General features: G+C 49.9%; 1 protein-coding gene across 1 annotated transcript; it reads right to left on the reverse strand.

Annotated features, from left to right (window-relative positions):
• Positions 1-1,045: 1,045 nt before the first annotated feature.
• MRAP (melanocortin 2 receptor accessory protein) lies at positions 1,046-19,571 on the reverse strand. The gene is made up of 3 exons (XM_082690345.1): positions 18,822-19,571; positions 3,020-3,119; positions 1,046-1,593 (listed from the first exon to the last, which is right to left on the reverse strand). The coding sequence occupies exons 1-3, from the start codon at positions 19,006-19,008 to the stop codon at positions 1,464-1,466; spliced, it is 417 nt and encodes a 138-aa protein (XP_082546471.1). The 5' UTR covers positions 19,009-19,571; the 3' UTR covers positions 1,046-1,463.
• Between the last annotated feature and the right edge of the window lie 1,033 nt (positions 19,572-20,604).

The raw sequence follows: 20,604 nt of genomic DNA on the forward strand, positions 1-20,604 counted from the left end.
ATGGCGGCCTTCCCAGTCCCTCGGCCTCAGCTTAAACGTTGACACGTTGATGTTCCTGCGGCATTCCTTAGACTGGGTTCTGGTGGTCTTTCACGATTGAGGACTTTTGACCGGATAAGGGTAGTGCTTGTCTGCCTCCAGTCCCCTTACCCAGTCCGGGCTCCTTGTCTAGAAAGTAGGGTGTGGCTGCCTCCCCTCCCCCACACCCCAAACACCTGAACAGTGTGTTTTGAGACCATACCCAAATCAGACTTGTGCTTTTAGGTTCAAGTAAGAAAGTCCACGAGTTCCTTCTCGCCCCTTTTCTGTGTCTCTGGAGCTCTGTCTCCCCGCCCTCCGCTTCCTTTCCAGCCCACTGCCCCCAAGTCAGGGAAGGCTGAGCCCGCCCCCGCCTGGGGGATAGTTCAGTCCACCCGGGGTGGGGTACAGGTTCTGGGGCTTTGCACTTTCCGTCTGCCAGGGCCAGGCTGTTGGGCACTGAAGGACTGGGTCCTTCGGAGGACTCAGACCAGAGGTCCCGAAACGTCACCCAGGTGGCTCCGTCCTACCAGCTCAGAGACATCCTGGACACCATTCCAGTGCACCCCTCTCCCCTTGGGTTCTGCCTCTTAAAGGCTTTGGGGAGGTCGGGAGTGTGACTTAGGTCCCTTAACTGCAGTCAGCGGGGCTGGTGGGGCCAGCACTGCCCTTAGTAAAGGTGGGTGACAGTGGGGGACGGGGATGCCCTCCCTGGGTGTCCTAAAGAAGGTTCAGATCGGCCTGAAACTCAGGGTTGGTAAATATTACAGCAGTACGGGGCGCCTGGGTGGCTTGGGTGGTGAAGCATCAGACTTGGTTTCGGTCCTGGGATGGAGGCCCCGCCCCGCCGCCCACGCCCTCCCGTGATGCTCAGCGAGGAGTCGGCTTGTCTCCCTCTCTCTCTGCCCCTCCCCACCTCCCCCCACTGCGCACGTGCACACCCACTCTCTTTCTCAAATAAATCTTTAAAAAACCATATCACAGCAGTAATAGTTGAAGCTAAAACGTGGCCCAGTAATAGCAAGCATTTTTAAAAATTAATTCGTATATATTTTATTTTCTACCCTTCCCAAAGTGAACATAAGAAGTACGTTTGCAGGTAAAATGCACTGGAAATCCGCACTCTCTGGGGCTGCTTCCCTGTGCTAGGCGGGGTACTCTGAGCCCTGGGTCACGCGTACTTGTGTCCCCTCATAAAGTACATCCTGGCCTGCACTTCTGGCTGCACATAAGTAGGCTTTCCGAAGGCAGCCGTGCATTCAGGCTGAATTCACCGATTTGCTGGTGTCGCTTCTACAGTTGAGAGGTTCTGTCTTCAGGGGGAGGCTCACCCCACTTGTTCCCAACATCAGCTGATGCTGTGGGGGTCCCCGTCGAAGGCCAGTTCTGGGAGGAGAGCAGGGTGGGTGGGGGCAGGTGCAGGGGCTCGTGGCTGCTGCTGCCGCTCAGGGCTGCGTGCTTGGCCGCCTGGGGCTCCGGCCGAGCTCCGTGGAGCCGGGGGGCTGCCCCCGGATGCAGAGCGGGAGGTGGAGGCTGTGACTCCAGGGGCATGTTGTGTGGTGCTGGGTGTTGTTCCTGTGGACAGAGCAGATGGGAGGCAGGCATCAAAGCTGGCGAGAACGTACTGGGTGCTTTCCTGTCGCGCCATCCTGCCTGCCCAGAACCCACAGAGAAGACATCATGGGACAAGAGCACCTCTGCTAAGGGAACAGGCCGTGGGGGAGGGTCAGCCCAGTTCATGAGGGTCACCACTGTGGAGCAATGGAAGATAATAGGCAGTGCTCAGTGGTGACCTTGACCCTCGGTCATTCCGTCTGCGGTCACCTCTCCCTTGTGTCCACTTACGATGAGGAGCCGGTGGGTGGATCTTCCAGCCATCCACGTGCTTGAGTATGTGCACCTGTGCCTCCATCCTCTCTGATGCCTCTCTCAAACGGGAGGTGCTTGGGGCAGCGGGCACAGCTGCCTGGAGTGAGCCGGCCCACCATGTCCCACCCGCCTTCCTGTCCCATCAATGAACTGGGACCATCATCACCTCTTAGCTGCCGTCAGGATAACACGAGGTGATGCTCTGGTACAGAATCCGTCCCCGCTAGAGTAGTTCCAAATAGTTCTAATTCTAACATGAAGGGAGGAGGGTCCAAACGGGAGCCTGATAGAGCAGAGCCCTCCTTTCAGATGATGCTAGTGGAAATTTTATTTTTAAGCATAAAAAGAACAACCCCTTGGAGCAATGCAGCATCTTACAAATCTTACAAAGACCCACTTAGCTCCCCTGAGCATTCCGCGCCCGTTGAAATGTCTGGAGAACGTTTCTTTGGTATCAGGGCAAACAGCATCACCCATGTGCCGTGTGAGATGATAGCCCTTAGGCAGGCAGGACTCCTCAGCCCCGGCTGCCTGGGCACCCACCGGACCAGGGAGCGTTCCGCCTCCCTGTGTGACCAAAGGGAAGCCTCCAGTTTGGCCGCTAAGGCACACAGTACGTATTCAATAACAGGTGGTGGTCGTAGATGCCCACATTTGGGTCCCCTTTTTCTGGTGAGTCATTTGACAAGCCCTAACTGCCACATGGGGTCATTTTGACTCGGTTTTCTTTAACAGCTTAATGGAGCTATATTTTATAGACTGCAAAGTTCACCCGCTTACATGGAAAATTCAGAGATCTTCAGTAGAGTCACAAACTGTGCAGCCATCCGCACAGTCTGCCGGAGAATATTCCTGTCATCGGACCAAGAAGCCCCGGCCCCAGTAGCCAGCACTAATCTGCTTTCTGTGTCTAGATTATTCTCGATGTTTCATATCCGTGGAATCCTACAACCCGGGGGCCTTGTGCATCTAGCTTCTTACACTTAGCACAGGGTCTTGGAAGTGAATGCATGTCGGACCAGGAATCGGGGATCTGTTCCTCCTCGTGACGGAACAGCACCCCGCGCTGCGGACCTGCGGCCCCTCACTGTTCAGCCCGTGACTTACCTGTGCCGGCGCCCTCCATACTCACCTCCCCTGTGAGGAGCCCGACCAGGACATGTAGAGCAGGATGAGGAAGAGAAGCATGACGAAGGACGCCAGGCTCACCCAGAAGGTGATGACGATGAAATCTGGGGGGGGGGGGGGGGTCTCCACGTCAGCATGACGCCACAGGAGCCCACAGCTCCGGGCAGTGGGGCCTGAGGAGAGGACTTGTCTCCTCTCCCAGCCTCTCAGCAGCCGCCCCTGGGAAGACCTTTCCACGAGCACCAGGGCCGCAGGGAAGAGACTTTTTCCCAGAGCAACTAGCGGCAGGCCCAGGTAGGGGATTGCCGAGGGAAGACCAGCCAGTGAAACGAAGGGACCCCCTGGATTTGCTTTTTCAGCCGCTGCTGCTCCCCTTCCCCTTCTCCTTCAGAGGGAGAAGAAAGGGCTGTGGGAAGCTCGTACACAGCCAACCTCCCCTCCCCTGTGAGGGCGGCAGGGGCCTTTGGGGACTGCTCTATTAGGGGTAGCCTCAGAGACCCCAAGACGGAGAGATTTAGGAGGAGGTGGGCGAGACTGGGGTGCTGGAATGCTCCCGTGGCGGGCAGGGCAGAGCTTTTAACCGAGGCCTCACTGGCCCCTTTCTTCCAGGGGCACGTGGCCAATGTGGGGACGGAGGACAGCGACAGGAGGGAAGATCACCTGTGTGCAGCCTACCCTGTGCCTGTATTTGTGGCCAGAGGCTGAAGGGACAGGAAAACTAGGAAACATAGTTAGCCTCTTGGGGGCCCTAGGCAGAACCTGACAGGCCAGGAGGTGCTGTCCTCCAGGACTCCAGATCAGGAACATTCTGCAAGTTGCGAGGCACTGTTGCAATACGGTAGTGTTTCTTGGTGATCGATGGCGGCTATGGGCACAGTACACTAGGCTCCTGATGAGTGTGTTTGAGGATCTTATCCCAGACACACTCGTGCCCCCAGGCCCGGATGTCCCCAGCTGGACCTGCTAGACACCTACACGTGTGAGCAAAGGAGGCTACTGAAGGCTGATCACCCACAGGAATGTATTAAGCACCCACTCGTGCCAGGTGCCACCACGGGCTGTGAAGGACTCTGGGGGCCACAGGAGCACAGTGGAAATGGCTGCCCCCTCTCTCCCGCACGCTCCTCCCCCTACAGCCTCCTCTGCACTACCCCCCAGTACTTCCAGGGATACACCTGCCCAGACTTGCGCTGTGTTCTGTTAAACAAAAAAACGTTTATGAATGGGTAAGCAAAAGAGGAAACGAACAGAATGAATGAATGAATGAATGATGAATCACTGAATGAATGAATGAGGTAGATAGAGATTTGTTCGGCATCTACATAGAGCCGGAAGTGAAGGCCCCGGCGGTAAATAAATAATGGCACTTGAGGAAAGGGTGTCACCTCTACTCTCCATGACCTGGGACAGGTAGGGAGAGAAACTGAAGGCTCGTAAGAGTTCATCTTAGACCTGGACAGCATCAAAAACAGTGACAAGGAAGGGAGGCAGTTCTCGCCAAAGGAGTCAGATCCCCACTGCCTTGTCACGAAGCATCAACAACTTGGCCTTCCCAACTCCAGAAAGACAAGGACAACGAAGACCTCCAGGCTGGCTCCCACAACCTCTCTCCTCTCTGACCTTGACCTGAGAAACGCTGGTGGTGCCCCAGAACCCTGACCAGTTGTAGGGGTATATGGGCTCCCAGGAAATAGGGAATGAGGTTGTTACTATCTGCCCGAAACTGAAGGACTTTCAAAAAGGAGCCCCTGAAGTTCTCACCGTTCCCTGGCTGCTCACTCAGTATTCTAGAACACCTGCTTCGGTTCCAACGGCCAGTCACAATTTCTTTTATAACCCTTGGAGTGGCACGGAATAAATGCTTTCAGAAGTTTTGGTTTTATTCTGTAAGGATGTTTTGGATTTAGGCAGACACCACTCTGCTCTGTCTCCATAAAAATCATACAGGGTTTGAGATCTTCCGGCAGCTAGAGAAGTTCTGTCGGGGCCTCTAAGAAAACAGGTTCAGAAAGTTCTGCCGCTGGGACACCCCCGCCCCTTCTCCTGGGCTCACACGTGTCTGCTTGGCCCGTGGTCAGTTATCTCCACATACTGAACAGGAAAAGAAGTAACACCTTCCACAGGACACAGTGTCTTCAGAGAAGTGAGATCTGAGTTGTTTTCAGACTGAAAGGGGGGATCAGTAGCCACTGGCCCTTTCCGATACTAAATTCTCTTTCCTAATATTCTGTTGAAAGGGACGGCCAAAATAATAATAATAATAATAATAATAATAATAATAATAATAGGGTTCTTTTTCCTCTTCCTACTGAAGGTTCAAAGTGCTTGGAGAGAACATTTCATTCCAGGTCCAGAGACCTCATTCCCCAGGGCTGGAAATGTGTAAACATCCCTGAGCTGGTTTTTACAACAAGGAACCCCAGGCTGGCTTGACAAGGAAACTGGTCCAACCATGGAAAACCTTCCTCCCCTCTCTCCTCTCCTCCCCTTCCCTTCTCTTCTCCTCCCCCTTTCCCTCCCCCTTCCTAATTTACTTCCTTTTTCTCCTCCCCCCTCAGCCTCCCCTCCTTCCTTCCTTCCCTTCTGAGCCCACACGGGCAGAATGAGGGGAGCGAGGCATCTGCACTTGGTCGACAAGAGGGGGCTCGGATGGAATGGTGCGGCTTCACCCGGGGGTGGGGGAGGGAGTTTCTCATCCTTCCTTGGAGCTGTTCAATTTTGTGAACTGCTGAACCTCAGTTTTAGCATTCCTCCAAAGGCTACCAACATTTGGGTCCCAGAGTCCTGATAAGAGATTCACTCCTAGACTTTTCCCTTCTTTGGGGAACAACAACTGAGTTAAGGACCTAGGCGATGCAGGTGGGCGATTTTGAACTCAAATTCTGGCTTGGCCATTTTCTAGCTGGGGAATCTGAGGCAATCTGAGATTTTTGCATCTCTAAATCTTTAAATGGGATGATGGACTGTGTTAGATAGACTTTTAGGTGGATTAAATAATATGTATATATAATGCCCATGGCGTAGATCCTTGTTTAATGGTTGTGAAATGATATATCAATAGAACTAAAATTATTTTTTCTGTTAAGAGGGTGTTGGGCAAGTGATACCACTGTGTGCTTCAAGCTCCACTGAAGTATGGGATATGAGTAAAGGTAATCACGGTACAGACTGCTAGTTGCGAATCCTAATGTTTGCAGGTTCTTACACAGTAAAAGAAGCCCTGCCTTTCACTGCCTGGAATAAAGACTACATTTCCCAGACCCCCTGTCAGCTAGATATGGTCATGTGACATGGTTCTGGCCAATGAGATGTGAGTGTGGGTTACTGGACTGCTGCTAGATGTCCTCTTGCAGAGCCTGCTAGATTTCAGATAACATTGTATCCCTTCCTATTTCTGTATTCCATTTTGCTGGTGGGAACCTGGATGTGAATCCCAGAGAAAGGCTGAAGGGTGAGGATAAGGGGCAGATCCGGGGGACGGCAGAGCAAGGAGCTGGAAGGAAGCTGTCTCTGAGGAACTCATGGAGCCCACCCTGCGCAGGGTCCTGCAGGCTTCTCTGTGAGACAGAAACCAGCTTCTCTTCCATCGGGTGTTGTTGACTGTAACCAACTTCTTCACTGAATCAGTAAAAAGAGCTGACTTTTTAAATGAGCATACCCAAACTTACAAATCCAAATGAATGCTGACTTTCACAATAATCATCTTCTATCACAGAGTCATATAAATCTTCCTGAAATAATACATGTCCTGATTAAACATCTATAAACATTTACCAAAGATTCATAAACACTTGTAAAGCTTTCTTTTGGGATTATCATCTAGGGCAAGCATGCGTGCGCGCGTGCGCGTGCACACACACACACACACACACACACACTACTTCGTAAAAGTACTTCTACTTCATAAAATAAGTAGAAGTACTTATTTTTACGAAGTACTGCTACTTTGTAAAATCATGTTTTATTTTCATCATCCAGGCGGTACCAATAGCTCAGTCATCCCTTCCATTCACCTGATTGGTTGAGGGTCACTCTTAACTATTTCCCCAAAGCAAATCCACCCTCGAAAGAGATACATAGTTTATCACTGTAGATGTCCCATAGAAGATGCTGTCACTACCACAGTCAGTTCCAAAAGAAGAGCCCCAAGCAGTTTGGGAGCAATAATGGAATCATTCATGTGTAGCACCTCTAGCTGGGGCTACCTTGATGGGATATTCGTTCCAAGGTAAACAGTCTCATATCTAGTTTAAATCCCTTTCTCTTTTTTTAACATTTTTTAAAAATTTTATTTATTTATTTGGCACAGAAAGAAAGAGTGCATAAGCAGGGGGGATGGCAGGCAGAGAGAGAGGAAGAAGCAGACTCCCTACTGACCAGGGAGCCTGATGTGGGGCTCGATCCCAGGACCCTGAGATCATGACCTGAGCCAAGCGAAGACGCAAAATCACTTTCACTGTTTATGTCCTATCCATAAGGCTGGACTTTTGCTGAAGAGTTTGTAGTCTCAGTTAAACTTGTAACATGAAACTGATTGCTCTGATGGGAGAAAAGAGTTACATGTAGGTGTTTGGCTCAATCTTTTCACTGAGTTCTCTGCCTTGTGTTCAAAAGAGATGGGTTAGTGGTGTGTTTCTGTTCTGGGAGCAGCAGATGAACAGACTGCCTTCTGATTGAAGCTGCCAGAGCCGGCACATCAGTGGAAGTCGATATGAGCTATGATAGATTTTTCCTAAGCCATAATTAAAGGAAGAAGACATATTGACCTGAGAAGCAAATAATACAGCATGAAAGCCAGGCTTTCCTACCATGAAAGCTTTCCTACCCGAAGGAAATCAATCCATCTTACCGCTCCCTGCAAGGGAGCATCAGGGCGTATCTGGAGAGTCCTTGTGTTACAGTAATATGTAACATTGGCATATATTGTAACTGTAACATTGGTATATGGAACTGTTTTCCCCTAAGCCTAGCCCCTGAAAGGGGGACAGCTAGAAAAGCAAACATATGATTCATTCAGGCAGAGCCTCAAGAAACGGATTTGCATTTCCCACTTTGTCGACAGTGTCGGGAAAATTCTTAATCTTTCCCTGAGACAGGAGTCATATCTGAAAATCACAAGGGTACAGATCCTTGTGAAGTCCCTCTAACAAAATCACACCAGATTTCAAGCCAGCCCTGGGAAAGAGCAACCCAGAGCCTTCCAGTCAGCACTGCTCCATAAAATATGTCTATCAGTCCCTGGATGCTTCCAGCGCTCTGCCCAGCCTTGACGGATAAATTCCAGTGTATGGGCACGAACACAAAAATCTTTAAAATCCTCTCTGCTTGTTAGGTAAACACCTGAGCCTGGGTACTTTTCCTTCTGTTTGCCTCCTTTTCTACTTGGTACAGGAGTCGAACCCAGCCTGATCTTCCGCATCTCAACCAGCCACACCACGTGACCTTCTTTGTCTCACCTTAAAGCATCCCTGGCTCATGGCTCCATTCCCAGCATCCTTCTGCCTTTGATGTGTACCTCTGCTTCGAGGTGAAGAACTGGGAGGTGAATCTCTCTGATCTGTTTGACTGGGTCGGAGATCCAACCCAGAGGAACTAGCGAGGAGAGAAAGGTGCATTTGTTAACAGGGAAGCTCACCTGCTTTCTGCAGCGTGACCTCTGTCTCTCCTCACCGGGACTCATGCTTGCCTTACCCGACCTTCAAAGCCAAGTAAAAGAGCATCTCTGAGCCCGCCAGAAGCTGCCTTTTGCCAGCTTTTTCATTATGGAAAACAAAATTGACACCGTGATAACAGTAGCACAGAGAGTGGATGGTAGAGATTTCTGGGTTTGCATGTGTGTGTGGGGTGGGGGGGGTGGGGGAGTTGTTGTTTGTTTGTTCTCTTAAAGATTTTATTTATTTACTTGATTGCAAGTGAGAGACAGAGAGGGACCAAAGAAGGAAAGAGAGAAGCAGACTCACTGCTGAGGAGGGAGCCAGACGTGGGGCTTGATCCCAGGACCCTGGGATCATGACTTGAGCCTAGGGCAGACGCTTACCAGACTGAGCCACCCAGATGCCCTTGTTTTGTTTTGTTTTTAATAAACTTCCTTGAATTCAAATACCGTGGACAAAGGTAGGCGAGATAACTTTACTTGACATACAACAGAAGATTTTTTCTCAAGTCCACTGCTTGTACCAGCAAAAAACAAGAATCATTCTATATGTTCAAAAATAGAAATTTCTAGCACACCATGCAGTTGTTCACAAAATCTTTGTGAAAGAATATTTAACAACACAAGAAAACAAAATATTGTCAAGTCGATAAGAGCAAAACACAAAACAGCATAGACAGCGGGGGGTGCCTGGGTGGCTCAGTGGGTTAAGCATCTGCATTTGGCTCAAGTCTTGATCTCAGGGTCCTAGGACTGAGCCCCGCATCGGGCTCTCTGCTCAGTGGGGAGTCTGCTTCTCTCTCCCTCTCCCTCTTCCCCCAGCTCATGTTTTCTTTCTCAAATAAATAAATAAAATCTTAAATGTGTGTGTGCATATATATATATATATATATAGAGAGAGAGAGAGAGAGAGAGAGAGAGCACCAGATCCTATTTGAAATATCCCAGATCCTATTTGAAATCTCTAGGGGAGACAGGACGGTCATAGTGGACTCTGTAGAAAGGCGATGTTGTGGATTGACTATGTTCTCCCACCTCCCAGGGCGGAAACCCTCGTCTCCAAATGGATGGTGTTTGAAAGTGGGGTCTTTTTTTTTTTTTTTAAGATTTTATTTATTTATTTGACAGAGATCACAAGTAGGCAGAGAGGCAGGCAGAGAGAGAGAGAGAAGCAGGCTCTGCACTGAGCAGAGAGCCCGATGCGGGGCTCAATCCCAGGACCCCGGGATCATGACCTGGGCTGAAGGCAGAGGCTTTAACCCGCTGAGCCACCCAGGCACCCCGAAAGTGGGGTCTTTGAGAGGTAATTAGGTTTAGAAGAGATCAGGAGGGTCCAGGCAGCATGACGGGGATTAGTGTCTTTGTAAGAACAGGAAGAAGCTCTCGCTCCCTCTCACTCTCTGCCTGCCCCTCTTCCTCCTTGCCTGCCTCCCTCCCTCCCTCTCCCCTCAGCCTCCTGCTGCAGCGCCCCCTCCTCTCTCCTTCATTTGCAGGCCTGGAAGAAAGGCCCCGTGAGGCCACAGTAAGATAGTGGCTGTCTACAAGGCACGAAGCAAGTCCTCATCTGACAGCAAATCTGCTGCGACCTTGATCTTGGACTCCCAGCCTCCAGGAATGTGGGGCCTGAATACCTGTTGTTGAAGCTCCCAGTCTATAATATTTTGTTACAGCAGCCCGGGTAGACTAAGAGAGGTGTTGACTGCTTCAAATCAACTTTTGGGATGTTTCCCTCCAAGGGATTTTCTTTCGAGACGGTCGACCGTCCCCCACCACCGTTACCCTGTATGAGAGGGTAGTTGGTACCCTGCCAAAGGGCCACTCCAGAGAGCTCTGCACGTGTCCTTTGCAGTTAGTGGGACACATAGGACAAGAGTCTGTGCTCAAGAAACGCTTGAAAGCCAGAGACAGGGCAATCAGCATTAGCAGAGCAGAAAGAGCATCCCTGCCACCCCCTGCTGCGGAAGATGTCACCAAGGTCCTGCCAGGAAAGAAGGAGCCAGCTTGACTTGCTTCCCGCCCCCTCCTGGGGAAGAGGACACCCCTGCCTGGACCAGCGCCAGTCCAGCCGGCGGGCAGGGCAGCCAGTGAAGAGGCCAGTGTACGAGTTCACTCAAGAAGTCACAGCAGCTACAAAGTCACTTTCCCACACACAGGTTGCCGGAGCAGGTGACCACTGTCCCAGGGAACCCACAAGGACCCCGGCTGGCCGGTGCTGATGGGAGGGGTGAGGCAAGACTGACAGGATCAGGGTTCTGGAGTCAGGTCGCGGGCCCCATGGGGAGCGGACACTGCTGGGACACATCACCCTCCGTGGCCCAGCTGCCGTGCCTGGCCGCCTTCCAGGTCAGAGTGTGAGCTGCCTCGCCGACAGACCCCACTGTCCTCCCTGCCCCTCACCACGTTCCATCCTTCCTGCTCCAGCAAACAGGGGTCCCAAACCAGGAGGGGACCCAGGCGTGTCCGTTTGCTTAGGCTGCGCTATGATCAGAACATTTGTGGTTCCTTAAATTCATCTGCCCAATCCTAATGCCCAGGGGGATGGTATATGGCCCTGGGGCCTCAGGGAGCTGCTTAAGCCACAGTCAGAGCACCCCCCTGTGAATGAGATCAGTGCCTTTACAAGACAGGCTGCAGAGCGGTGCCCTCACCCCTTCCCCCGCTGGGAGGACACAGCAAGAAGATGTCAGCCCCAAAGCAGGAGAAGGCCCCTCACCCAAACTCAACCATGTTGGGGCCTTTGTGTTCGACTTCCCAGCCTGCAGAACTGCGAGAAATACATCTTTGTTCTTCATAAACCCCCAGTCTATAGTATTTTGTTATATTAGCCTGAACCAATGAAGACAGTGGCTTAAAGAAGAGGAATTTAGTTTCTCACAATTCTGGAGGCTGGAAGTTGGTTCTTCCTAGGCTTGGTCCTTCCTGAGGCCTCTCCCCTTGGCTTGTCCTCACACGGCCTTCCCTCTGCGTGTGTCTGTGTCCTCACTTCCTCCTCTAAGCTGGTCATATTGGATTAGGACTCACCCTTATGATCTCAGAATAATTTGATCACCTCTTTAAAGACCCCATTCTCCAAATACAGTCATGTTCTTAAGTACCGGAGGTTAGGATTTCGATATAGGAATTGGGTTTGGGGGGGACACAGTCCAGCCCATCACACCAAGGAGGGACATAGTTGGGGGAGGTTCAGACCTCAGTGGAGATGTGGTTTGGCCACTGGATAGCAGAGATGTTGAGCTGGTCTGGAGCTGCTGGACAAACGAGCGACCACCCTCCAGAGCACCGGCAGGGTGCAAATGACCAACAGCTGGTAGGGGTCCCCCTGTCAGGGGCTTGTGACTTCTGCCCCCTGTGGGCCACGGAATGCCTAGGGACCTCAGTTTCCAGGTCAAGATGGCTGCAGAGAGGTTACTGCCACGTGAGGCCACAAGATCTTAGAAGGACTATGTTCAGGGCAGTGACAGGGGCCAACTGCCCCACATGTCCTCACACACCCCTGCTGACCCCCAGCCACAGCCCTCCTACAGATCCCCCACTCCCAGGGCCCTGTTCCGAGAAATCTTGACTCCCAGCTCACTTTAAAGGAATCCCATCATTTATCACTGAGCGTATTTTGAAGGCAGTAAATTGATAACTGACACAGTTATCCATCATGAAAATTAATGGTGTGTGCAGGAGCTGCCTACTTCCCATGCGTTTATCAATCCAGCCCGCAGAGATCATGTAGGGCACCACTCAGGAACTGGGGCTAGAGAGAGCAAGACAAGAGGAAGGTTCCCGCTCTGTTGGTTCCTCCGGTCTGCTGACAGTCTGCCCACTAATCATGTCTAGTGTCCTGGAAAGAGTCTCCAGGGATCAGAGCCTGGAATTGAAGTCCCAGCTCTGCAAATATTTCGCTGGGTGACCTGGGGATAGTCACTTGGCTTCTCTGGGCCCCGGGACCCCCTCATACTTCTATTCCGATGGCTGCAACACTACAGCACCCTAATTTATTTATGCTGACCCTTCCCTCCTAGACTGTTAGTTCCTGAGGGTAGAGATCATGGCAACTGTATGTTTCCTGCCTCTGTGTCACCCACCACCCACCCAAACCTCAAATTTATATATTCGCCAGAGGGATATTCTTAGTAAGCAAATTGGACCTTGTATCTTCTCTGCCTACAATTTTAAGTGACTCCCTGAAGCTCCCATGAATCCTCTGAGGCTGGCCTGCAAGAATTTCGTCACCATGTCACTCTTCCCAAAAAACACCCTCCTTGTGGTGCTTGCCAGAAGCACCTCTTGCCTATGCAGAGTGTAAATGGTCTACCTCACCCGGGGCCGCCTGTCTGTGGATTGGGCAGAGTCCCTTTGGGTCTTTTGATTCAGCTTAGCCCATCTTCCCCGTGAAGGCTTCCTTGTGTCTTCCCTCTCTGAGCTCTGCCGGCCACTTCTGCAAATCTCCAGCATAAAACCATGAATCACGTTACAGCTTATTAAGGATGTGTACCTGCCACCTTACTGGAAATGGGGAAAGATGAATGTTACACGGGGTGTTAGATGACACTGAGGCCCCATTATTGCAATGTTTAGATAGTGTTATGTTCTCACTTGTTACTATCTTACGAGGTTTGGTGGAGGGATGTTGTGATGTGTGTAACCTGCTTGGAAATATAGCATCATCATAAAATAGATAACAATGGTCATAAAATAAAATCGTTCTTGAGAAAAATCAGGTACAGGGATTTAGTCTTTTGGCATTTGTGCCTCCAGCTGCCCATGCAATGCCTGGCCTATCATGGATAGTTACAAAATTTTGATTTTTGAGTTAATCGTGAGCAAAAGCAAGAAGAGAAGACCGGTATGGTGAGCTGCTGGTATGATGTGGAAATGGAGTTTGTTGAGATGGATGAAAGACCAAATTGACAGCACTCAATTTCAGAGAGACTACGGAGAGGAACAGGGAGCTTAGACTCATCAGAGATTGCAGGGACAGGGAATGGTGCAAGGAGCGCATGGTTGCACCTGGAGTCCCTCCTACGCACGGATGCCATGAAGAGTTACACAAGTTGTGCACTGCTCAAGGAATTTCCCCTGGATGAATTGTGATTAACTGTGTTCACAGAGTAGGGGTCTTTTTCTGATTTCTGTGATTGAGGATAGTGGCAGCTTTATTCCTACATAGGTGGGACTGGAAGGAGAAGAGGGGAACCAAGATGACCATCTGAAGTGCCTCAGTTCCCCAAGATGCATCCCTGTGATGGTCCTGGGCAAACCTAGGAGGTTGGTGACCCTAAGACGAGTGCACCTAGGGAAAGAAGAAGGAGGTTGAGAGGGACAGAAGAGAAGATAGACACAGAAACCAGGGAGAGGAAGGAAGTGAGTGTGCAGGGTGATTTTTTGGAAGGGGCAGTTTCAGATGATGGTGGGTGCAGAGGACCAGAGAAGGTGAAAGTGGGCACCACTTGGAGAACTTTAGAGACCAGGCGGGAGAGACTTTGGTTGATGGTACAAGAGAGCAGCAGGGATGCAGACCCGGGTATGTTAGAGACAGCAAGGAGGAAGCCAGTGGAAAGGGAGAGAGATGCTGGCGAAGAAGGGAGTCCTCCAGACTAAGCTGATGAGCTACGGGGAAACATGATGGCATTTTGTGAAAATAACAAGTGGACACCCCACACTGGGGCCCTCCTGCCAGTTCCCCTGTGCCCATTCACCACTCTGGTGACCAGGTCTCTGGACGTCCTGCGGTAGCTACTGTTCCTGACCCCAGGGGCTCCCACGTTCCCTCTACACCACTAAAGCTCCTCCTCTGATAACCAGCTTGGTTGACACACTACGATGGCTAATTTTATGTGTCAAGTTGACTGGGCTCAGGGATGCCCACACAGCTGGTAAAACGGGATTCTTGGATGTGTCTGTGAAGGTGTTTCAGGGAAACATACATCCATACATCCTACTGGTGCGGTTCTTCTGGAGAACTCGGATAGAACCACCATACTGGGAATGTCTCTGTTTCTGGTGTCAGGAGATGATCAACCTCAAGGTCATTTTTGTGGTCTTGGGCTAACCCACCATATATTTCTTTCTGCCATGTGGCTCTGTGAATGGGCAAAATGGCCTGCTTATCAAGAGGGTCCTTGTCACAATGAAGACTTAGTGACACAAGCCAGTCACAAGAGGTCACACAGTGTACGGTTCCACTTAGGTGAGGCAAGATCTAGGTCAATTCAAGCTGCTATAACCACAGTTTAGAAAAAAAGAGGGTACCTGTCCAAATGAACTAAATGTTTATAATTCTGCCAAATTGCCCAGAGCATGGAGCTATCGTCCCTAACCTCCAGCAGGCTCCAGGTCCTTGCTCCCTGTTCCCCAGCTGAGCTCGTCCGTCCGCTGGAGAGAACAACCACTTGCCACCAGCTGGGTGGTGGCAGTCACCGACAGGCCCAAGGGGGAGAGAGGGAACTCAAGGGAGTTCTCCATTTACCCTCAGGAGTTCTTACAGACAGCATGCAGACAAGGAGTCCCTTTGTGTGTGCACACAGGCATGTGTGTCTCTGTGTGTGTGTGTGTGTGTGTATCTGTGTGCATAGGGATGAAAAGATACAGAGAAACCCTAGTCGGCCAGGCACCAAATTCTAACACTGATGGTTCCCGAGTAGCAGAGTGAAGTAATTTGCTGTCTGAATCTTTTACTAAGAGCATATAAATCTTTATTATTTTTTAACCTTTAAAATATACATTTTTAAAGGCGCCTTGGTGGCTTAGTGGGTTAAACAGCTGACTCTGGGTTTCAGCTCATCACAGGCTCCTGAGGCCCTGGAACCAAGCCCCGTGCAGGGCTCCACACTCAGCTGGGGGGTCTGCTTGATATTCTGTCTCCCTCGGTGCCCCCCCCAACTCATGCACGCACATGCTCACTCTCCCTCCCAAATAAATAAATAAATAAATAAATCTTATAAACCTGAATTATAAATGTTCCAAATATGTAGAGAAATACAGAATATGTGTCCACCAAATATTTGCTTCAGATCCTTTTACAGAAAAAGGATATTAAATGATTGCAGGTGAAGTCAGAGCCCTTTTCATCTTCCTGGTCTTCCGCTCCAGGGGAAACTGATGTGTGCTGTTATATTTTCCTACATGTGTGCACCCCCCTAAGAAAGAACATACCTGTTTTTATATTTACGAGTTAATATATATTAATTGCATCATTAATTATAACAAATTCATTGGTATTTAAGGAGATGTCATTATAATCAATAGGATCATAAAGCACGAACGGAAGTTAATTCTATAGGATGTATAATTTGCCTCATGACTTTTTTTTTTTAAGATTTTATTTATTTATTTGACAGAGACAGACTTAGCGGAGAGGGAACACAAGCAGGAACAGGGGGAGAGGGAGAAGCAGGCTTCCGGCGGAGCAGGGAGCCTGATGCAGGGCTGGATCCCAGGACCCTGGGATCATGACCTGAGGTGCAGGCAGCCGCTTAATGACTGAGCCACCCAGGCGCCCCTGGCCCATTGCTTTTTACCTCATGATACTTTAGCAGTTTGCTCGTCTTGTGACATGCAGATCTGGCTCATGTGTTATAACTGCTCTGTATTACTGGTGATAGTAATACAATCATAACTCATGTACCCATCCTCCTGTTGAGGAGGGATATGATGTCCTTCCCAATTTCTGACTATCACAAACAGTGCTGCACTGAACGCTGAAATATGTGTATCCTTGTGGGCGCGTGCAAGGGTTCCCTGAAGGTACCTGGGAGAGGGACGCCTGGTTTACGCCTTGTGAGCATCTGCAACTTGTCTGGTCCTCGGCAACTCCACTCTCCAAAATGGTGAACCCAACTTTCATCTCATCCGCCGCATCTGGCAATACTCATTTCTCCACTTCCTCCCCGGACACTCTGAATATCCGTATCTTCATGCTTGAATGCCTGGAATATGGCAGGCATTCATTCCCCTGCCTTGGAGCCTTGGTCCTTGGTGTTCCCACTGCCCGGAAGGCTCCTTCCAGGGCCATCCTCAATGCCTGATCTCTCACCGGCTCACAGTCACCGTGGGGAGCCCTTCACCCACCAGCCTAGTCAAGGCTGCAGTTCCTCTTTGCGCTCCTGCTCTACCTCGCTATCCTTCTAGTTTTATTTTCCTAACTGCTGTATTTTTTCATATTCATGGTGAATTAGAGACTGCTTTGAATTGTTAACACCGTTCTAATTGCAAGATGGGCTTTGATTCCCTCCTCCTCCTGAATCTGGCCTGGCCTCGGTAACTGATTTGCCCAAAGTCACAGAGCTAGTGAGTGACAGAGCTCAGATGGGAACCGCAGCTGATGGGCTTGGGAACCCACATGCCTGGCCTCTAACCTGTAGGTCACTGCCCCCTAGCTGACCCTCTAGAGCGAGCTAGACAACTACCCAACAGGACATAAAGAGCCTAACACAGAGTTTTTGTCTAGCCTGAAACTTCTTTTCGAGAGAAAGCAGAAATTAAGTTCAGAGAACACCTAAAGACTGAACTACATCAGAAATAGAAGTCAGAAGGAGTAGCTCTCTCTCTATGGGTGTCAAAAACTCCTGACATGTAGGGTATCTGAGGGGACCCAGCGACTGAGCTCCCCCTAAGTGTCCTCACTGAGATGGTCTTTATGGCATTGGGGAGTTTGGGGAGGAGTTTCTTATTTGCCTCCGTTTGTATGCCCACCATGCTATAAATTTGTATCTCAAGTTCACGTGTGCAAGAAAGAACATTTTTTCTTTTCAGACCTCACACACAGCTCACATCAGCCACCTTCCCCAGAAATGGAAGTTGTTTGTGGGTGACTGAATGGGGCAGAAGGCTGAGACTGTAGGTTTGAATGTTTTAAAGTTGCAAAAAGTTGTCCCTCCTCGAAGCAAGGAAGAGAGAGCTTTGGAGCCCGGGGCTGGGGGGCGACCAAGTGGGGTGTCTGGCCCACAAAAGGATGGGAGTGTCCAAAGCCAACACAGAATTGCACTTAATTCATGTTCATTTAAAAAAAAACTCTCCTGAATACAAATATACATTTTGAAAACAAAAGAAAACAACAAAATTACAACAACAACAAAAAAACCAAAAAGCAGAATCGACATTTTGTCCAAATCTCTATGTATCCTAAAGTTTTGAGCTTCTGATGATACATATGAATGGGCTTTTATTTCAACCCTGACATGTTCTCCCTAGAACTCTACATCTTCCTTATTGTGAGCTGTATGTGCAAAAATCTGCATTTTAATTTCATGAGTATATACCTTGCAGCAGAAAACACACCAAACCTATTGTTCCCCCTCCAAAAAGCTTTGGTGCCATGTTGGGGCAGATGTGGGTGAGTAGCTGGCCTCCTGGAAGTCGTAAGGGAAACTGGAAACAGAAAGTCCTCCTAACAAAACATTCTAGATGACTTCCTCCAAAGGGATCTGCCTTTTATTAGCAATAACATCCAAATGGATTTCAGTGTTGAGCTGGTGTGTGACCACGTTCTCTGGCTTTTCATACAAAAAGCATACTGTTCCTTCCAGTGACCACACTTACTTTTTGTCAGATTTTGTGGTTGTAGGGCGTGAAATACCCAAGAAGCCCGACACGTGGGGCTAGCAGAGAATGGGTCCCCAGTATTTGGACTTTGTTTTGTCTTGTTTCTCATAGTCATATCCTCAGCTAACTTGTTATCTTGACTCAGTAGCTGGAATAACCAGAGACAACTGTTCCCAAAGCACCAACTTACCCAAGAAAGAAAGACCGAGAGAGAGATGAGCAAAAGGAGGTTGGTTTGTTCTGGTGGTCCTATCTGAGACCATGAAGATTAAAATCAGTGGGTATTTTCATAGAAATTAGTAGGTCATTTATCTTAGGGGTGGACACAATGCAACATCGGCAATTCAAAGAAACTGACCTACCTCACGGGAAACCCAGACAGACCAAACTCCATCAAGGAACTCTATCTTAAAATGCATGTTCTGCTCCCAAGGTGCCTGAGTTTCTTCCCAGGTTAGTTTCAAGCCTATTTCAGAAGATAACAGACACCATTTGACACCTGTTTCCTTCTATCTCCGTGTACAGAGTCAAGTGTGGGCTCATCTTTGACATCTGTTGGAGCAGGAGGTGAATGGAGAAAGTCTCATGGGCCAACCCCCCAGGCTCTGCCTCAACTCACATTTGTTGGCTTTCAGCTTCCTCTCATCAACGGGAATGAGGTCCAGGTAATCCAGGTAGTACTCGTAGCCGTCGTACGCGCTGGAGGCGTTGGTCTCGTTGGCCATGTCTGCGGCACTGGCAAGCGGCGCATCCGAAGCGGGTCCAAGCCCTCGGAGGGACTGGCCAACTGATTTCCGTAAAGTCATCCAAGTGTGTCTGTGGGTCTCCGGGCTCAAGGCCTGCCCACTTATCAGAGCTGTTTGGCTAGGAGAAAGGCCAGGGGGCTGTGCCTGACAGCTCAGCCCCGCGCAGAACTTTCCGCCCCGCCCTCCTTGATAAAAGTCCAAGACAAACAGAGCTGCGATGCAGCAGTTCGGGGTGTGCAGCCAGGTCCGAGCGTGCCCCTCCGCGTGAGAACAGGAAAACCGGTACCTGGACCCCTTGAAGGACAAGGTGCCGAATAGGACTCTTTGCTTTATGACTTTAAAAAGTAATCAGACCAAAATGAAAGGCTGGCTGTGCCCTTGACTCACATTAAGGCAGTTCTGGGCCCTGTTGAGCAACCAGCGAATCGCTGACTTACTTAGACCGAATATCTAAGGGCAGAAATTGACTGATGTCAGCCCTGAACTAGTAGCCTCTCTCGTGTACGCAGAGGCAATTAATTAAACCCAAAGAACCCTCTCGTCCCGGCGGAGCTGAGAACACCTCCCAGCTTTTATCTAAAGTCCCCAAGAACGAACCAGTCAGCGGCATTTGTTCCGACGGAAGAGGCTGTTTGCCTGGACCAGACTCCCACGCGGATCCGGCTCTTGGGCAATAGGGCCGGAGGGTTCACCCAGCCCTTGGCTGACGACGGGGGCGTTTCTGCAGGGAGAGCCTCTAAGTTATCCCTTCATTTTTCTAAAGCCACGGATTTGATCGAGGGGAATATTCCAAATAGTTGGAATGAGCAGGACTGAATGTGAGAGGAGCCTCTGAGAATGGGCAAGGAGCTCCGAACTCCCAGAATGATGCAGCCTTTCGCTCCAAGACCCCAGCTGGGAGTGTTACTGTTCTACACTCCAGAGGAAAGCTGAGATGTCCCAGCATGCGTGTCCCCATGTGCATTTGCCCGGGACTCCCTGTATCCCCAGCCCGGTACTAAAGCTTTTGCCGGGACACCAGGTTTGATGTGTCTGAATTTGCAGGATGTGTTGAACAGAAAAATTCTTCTACCAGCTCTTCCTTAATTTGGGTTGTATGCATTTTTATACATTTCAGCCAGATTACGTGTCTCTGTCCAAGTCACTATATAATATTTTGCTTTTCTCATTCTGAACTTAGAAGTTTGGAAGGTTGGAGTTGGGGGGATGGGCAGGTGGAGGGGCACCTGGGTGGCTCAGTTGGTTAAGTGTCTCCTTCAGCAGGGGGTCCTGATCCCGGGATCTGGAATCCAGCCTCAAGTTGGCCTCCCTGCTCAGTGGGGAGCTTGCTTCTCCCTCTCCCTCTGACTGCAGCTCCCCTTGCTTGTGCTCTCTCTCAAATAAACAATTTTTTTTTTAAAAAAAACAACAAAGGTTAACAGGTGGACTGGATGTAGAGTGTGGGAGTAGCTGAGTCAGGTAGGAGTGTTGCCTTTCTGTCTGCCAGTTCCTAAACCGTCCTCCATCTTGGCTCCTTCAACTTTAAGTTCCCCTTGGCCGAAAACAATTTCTGGTCCTGCCAGGCCCCAGTGCCCTTCCCTCCTCTCTGCTCCAACCACATGAACTTGGCATCATCACCACCCTTTAAAAATTATTTTAGGGATGCCTGCCTGACTC

This window comes from Mustela nivalis (genome assembly GCF_964662115.1).
Source record: "Mustela nivalis genome assembly, chromosome: 1".
Classification (NCBI taxonomy): Eukaryota; Metazoa; Chordata; class Mammalia; order Carnivora; family Mustelidae; genus Mustela; species Mustela nivalis.

Coding starts and splice junctions, on each gene's coding strand:
- MRAP (XM_082690345.1), bottom strand. CDS start 19,008: ATGACTTTACGGAAATCAGTTGGCCAGTCCCTCCGAGGGCTTGGACCC. Junction 3,120..18,821: donor GAAGCTGAAAGCCAACAAAT/GTGAGTTGAGGC, acceptor CCCCCCCCCCAG/ATTTCATCGTCATCACCTTC. Junction 1,594..3,019: donor TCGGGCTCCTCACAGGGGAG/GTGAGTATGGAG, acceptor CTCTGTCCACAG/GAACAACACCCAGCACCACA.